Consider the following 4,054-nt stretch of genomic DNA (forward strand, 5'->3'; position numbering starts at 1 on the left):
GAAAGAGTCATGAGTGTCCATAAAATCCCCATCTGATCCAGGAAGAAAGACCATCTTATGGCACGCTTCAACCATTTTTTTTTGTTCCTAATGCTAAACTCACTCTCACTTCATGGAATGTCTACTTTATTCCCTTATAGAAATCAAGTATTAAGAACTTGGTAACAATGGCTTCACAAGTCAAAAGCTGATCTCACAGCATGTGAGCTTACCTCTGGGTAAGTTACACAACACAGTCCCTTCTCATTTGATTTGGATGGAATTGTGGGTAAGTACACAACAAAAATCTGAATCTCTTCACAAGGAGTGACCTTGGTGCATTTGAGCACCAAGACTTTTGCACTGCATAGATTCAAATATGAGAAAAGAGAAACAGCTATGAAGCTGTGCTTCTCTAACTGCCAGAGAGTGGATGTGCAACCTCCTCTTCCATTACTGCTCCCCGCCTTGCTCTGCTGTCTTAGTCTGCAGCACTGCGTGTAAGTGTGTGCTTCCTTTCTGCCCGTGGTGGTAATGTCACCTGCATGTTCTCCAAATGTCAAGGGTTCCTTCTTTTTGATGGTGGAGCAATATAAAAATCAACAAATTTAATTTTACTGCAGTCACGGTTTTCAGATTCTCTAATTACCCTTGGCTATAAGCAAATCAGCTCATCTCTTTATTCTGTACATCCCCCAAGGTCTTTGATTATTTTTAGTTGTGTATGGGGGAGAGAGAGAAAGAGAAAGGAGGCTGAATCTATTAATCAAAATGCATGGCAGGACCCAGGCAGATTTTTTTTTAATTATGAAAGTAATCAATCAAATGCTTAGACACTATTCTCTTCCGTCACCTCCTACCTCTCTGGTAGTAGGTTGAGGAGACTAAGAGACAGTAAACAATTCGCCATTTTAAAGATAAATTTTAACTCAAGGTGAATATACTCTCTTCAGAGGAAGATAATTAATAATGAGATAGGCACCTTTGTGACCAGGAATATAAAATACTGAGAAATCTGCATTTGATTTGACTACCAGGATGAGCTAAATGTGGTCAGGAATCTTAGACTACTAGGTTGTTGTCTCCACACTACTTCAAGATTACTATTTCCTTGGCTTTGCAGTTAGGATAAGTGGAATTATCCAACACAGAGACAGAACTAAGGTGGACAAACAGAAGAAAGCTGAACCTCATTTGTCACCAGGGCAAACTAAAAGTACATGTGAAGTTTCCTAGATCCAAACTTCTTAGTGAGGATGAGAGAAATTCAGCTTGTAAAATCTGTTTTCTTCAAATATTGGGTTGTTGGGAAGGTTGTGATGCATTTTTGCATAGAAAAATATATCATGACTTTTCCAAGAACCTAATAATTATAAAAACAACAGAGCTGAAACTATAATATTCAGTTATTGAAAAAATTTTTATGAAAAATCTTGAACTCATTCATGGTAATCAATATAGCATACTGAATATGGATTATTGAAAACATTTCATATAGCAACTCTAAGCTAAAGTTTACTTTTGAAAAATCATAAATTATACACACACACTTATATAGTTCTCTAGAAGAATATGTTGTGCATAAAATTATTATAAGCCAAATAAAATTTTAAAAGTACCTAAAAGGCTTCTTCTGTGGGAGGTACACATTTGATTACCTAATGAGGATACCTCCTTTCTTTTTTCTTTTGGAGAGATTTTTGCTATAGGGCACATGCACTTGCCAGAAAGACAGAGAGAGACAGAGACAGAAAGCAAGAAATCACCTCCCCCCCAGGTGGGATGACCACACCACAATCCCTTCTCCTCCATTCTCCTCTCAGGATCTTGGGTGCACACACACCCAAGGTGAATTTAAGCCACCAGGTCCAGGACTCGAACTGTGGTCGACTACATAGGAGTCCAGTGATGTATCCATTATGCCATCTGCTGGTCCCAGAGGACACCTCCTTTCTTATGGGCCAGGAAATATCCACAATACACTGAACACTTTAAAAACCTGTGAAGACACTGTTCCTGTTGTCAGGAAGATGACTCCACCCCAAGGTAACATTGCAACTGTGCTTTCAAAGAAAAGGCCCAAGCCCCTTGGGTGCCTCCCAAACAGGCATAGTGTCTCAGGAGTTTCTTACTTCAGCTCTAATAGTAAACGGGTAACTCTCCTCTGCAGTGGAGTTATTTCATATGCACAAAAAAAAATCAATTCTGAGCATGCTGGGATTTCTGACTACCCTTCCCCCATTAGACCTAGATGCACTGGAAGGTGTCTGCCCACCTTGCAGCATAAACATCTTGCTGTGCTCAGCGTGAGTCCAGTGTGGAGAAAGATGCAGTACATGGCCCTTAATGAAAGCTGACTTCTTCAAAGAAACAAGCGCCCATTTCAATTCTAGCAAGAAAACTGGCTTGCTACTGGACCTGATAGGGCACTCACCACATTTTTCAGGGTAATTTTGACAGGTTGATACTGTTCCTTACTCTGAACTCTGAGTTAGATGCAACTCCGTAAGACAAGCCTTTGCATCAAAACAAGGAATAGGCTCCCTTAGCATCTTCTGGCTGTCTGAGGATCCCACTGGACCTAGCTGAGTGTGTGAAAGCGGTCTCCAAGGTCAAACGGAAGCAAGAACTGTCTGCTGTATGGCCCAGCACTAAGGAAACATCTGACCTATGCTCTCAGGCAGTCATCCCTGAGTCTAGAAATGGGGTCGCAGAAGGAGTAAGGCAGCATAAAATACCCATCTTCACTGCCTGGTAGGCCAGCTCTGGGACTCAGAGCACTAGGAGTCACTTCTCAATGTGCTGGACACAAGCCCCACACCCAGGAGGTTACCTGACAGGGTGGAGCTGCTGATGGTGCTAGCTGGAGTGGTGACCTCAGGCTCCTCCTGAGCACACTCTTCAGGAGGAAGAGCTGGCTTTTCCGGCTCCTCGTGGGGGTCTCCAGGGCAGGGGGCAGCTTCACTTTGTTCTCCCTCTGTTGAAATAGCCAGTTTGGGGAGTAGGCCAGAGCTGAGTTTACGTCTGTTGCTCTCAGTATCTGAAGAGTTGGATGTTGACAACTGCTGCCTTAATTAAAAAGAAGAACAAAGTCATGTGTATGCACTAGAACTGTGTTCAGGTGAGCTGCACAAGAAACCAGTACAAATGGAATTCAGACAAGCCTAACTAAGACGTGTCTAGTGCCACGGGTCTTAAAGTGTGGTCACAGACTAGGAGGATGATCTGGAAGTTATCAGTGCATGTCTTCAAGGCCCATTACTGATCTACTGGATTGGAGACTGAGAGAGGGCCCAGGAATCTGTGTTCACACAAGGCCCCTGATGATTCTGATAGGCATGCAAGTTCAAGAAGCACAGCACCAGTAAGTGCTGCTTGCAGTGTTACCAAGGAGGCCCTTCACATACATTTCAGAATATTCCGAACTCCAGCTTAACGTTTCTGTGGATGGCAAAGTTGTGCTTTTGGTTTTGTCTCCAGAGTCTTCTTTCTCTTCTCCTGAATTCTGAGTGATTCGATCTATACTGCTGAAAACCTACAAGGCAAATAATCAGAGCTTATTAATATCTTCTAGAAAGAGTTTGTCAGAAAAATTCCCATGTCCTAGGAGAAAAACCTGAGAGTATGAATAAAGCCTGAACTGGGACCAGGTATTCAGAAAGTACTTTCTGATGTTGTTTACTTGAATTCTGAATGAAGGGTCAAGGGGTGTGTGTGTGTGTTTGTGTGTGTGTGTGTGTGTGTGTGTGTATGTGTGTGTGTAATTTTTTTTTGGTGTGGGAGTTACGAATTCATTACCCTCTTGCGTGTTATCTCACTGTAGACTTTGTATTTGCAAATAAAATCCATTGATGCACTGGGGTTTCTAAGCCTGGGGATCAATGCACATCTTAGATTACTTTTTAATCATGAAGTCTATCAGAAAAAGAAAATAACACAGAAAAAGATTTAATGGCCACCAGTCAGGGGTAGGAAGGAGGAAAATGAATTGGAATTGAGTGCAAAGAGAAAAATAAATTATGTGCTTCAAGACTTGGATAGAGGGTGGGGAGGGGGTGGAAAGAAGGCAGGAATG

At 42.1% G+C, this 4,054-nt stretch overlaps 1 protein-coding gene across 3 annotated transcripts in view; it reads right to left on the reverse strand.

Moving 5' to 3' along the window:
* Positions 1-4,054, reverse strand: part of MAST4 (microtubule associated serine/threonine kinase family member 4) — a 195,124-nt gene that overhangs the window by 27,814 nt on the left and 163,256 nt on the right. For all 3 annotated transcript variants that reach the window (XM_014582630.2, XM_014582627.2, XM_027766794.1), the window contains 2 exons: positions 3,387-3,514; positions 2,813-3,048 (listed from right to left, as the gene is read on the reverse strand). In XM_014582630.2, the coding sequence (XP_014438116.1) occupies positions 2,813-3,048; positions 3,387-3,514 (364 nt within the window). The remainder of the gene's footprint in view (positions 1-2,812; positions 3,049-3,386; positions 3,515-4,054) is intronic.

Source organism: Tupaia chinensis, unplaced genomic scaffold (assembly GCF_000334495.1).
Source record: "Tupaia chinensis unplaced genomic scaffold, TupChi_1.0 Scaffold143695_1, whole genome shotgun sequence".
In the NCBI taxonomy this organism is placed as follows: domain Eukaryota; kingdom Metazoa; phylum Chordata; class Mammalia; order Scandentia; family Tupaiidae; genus Tupaia; species Tupaia belangeri.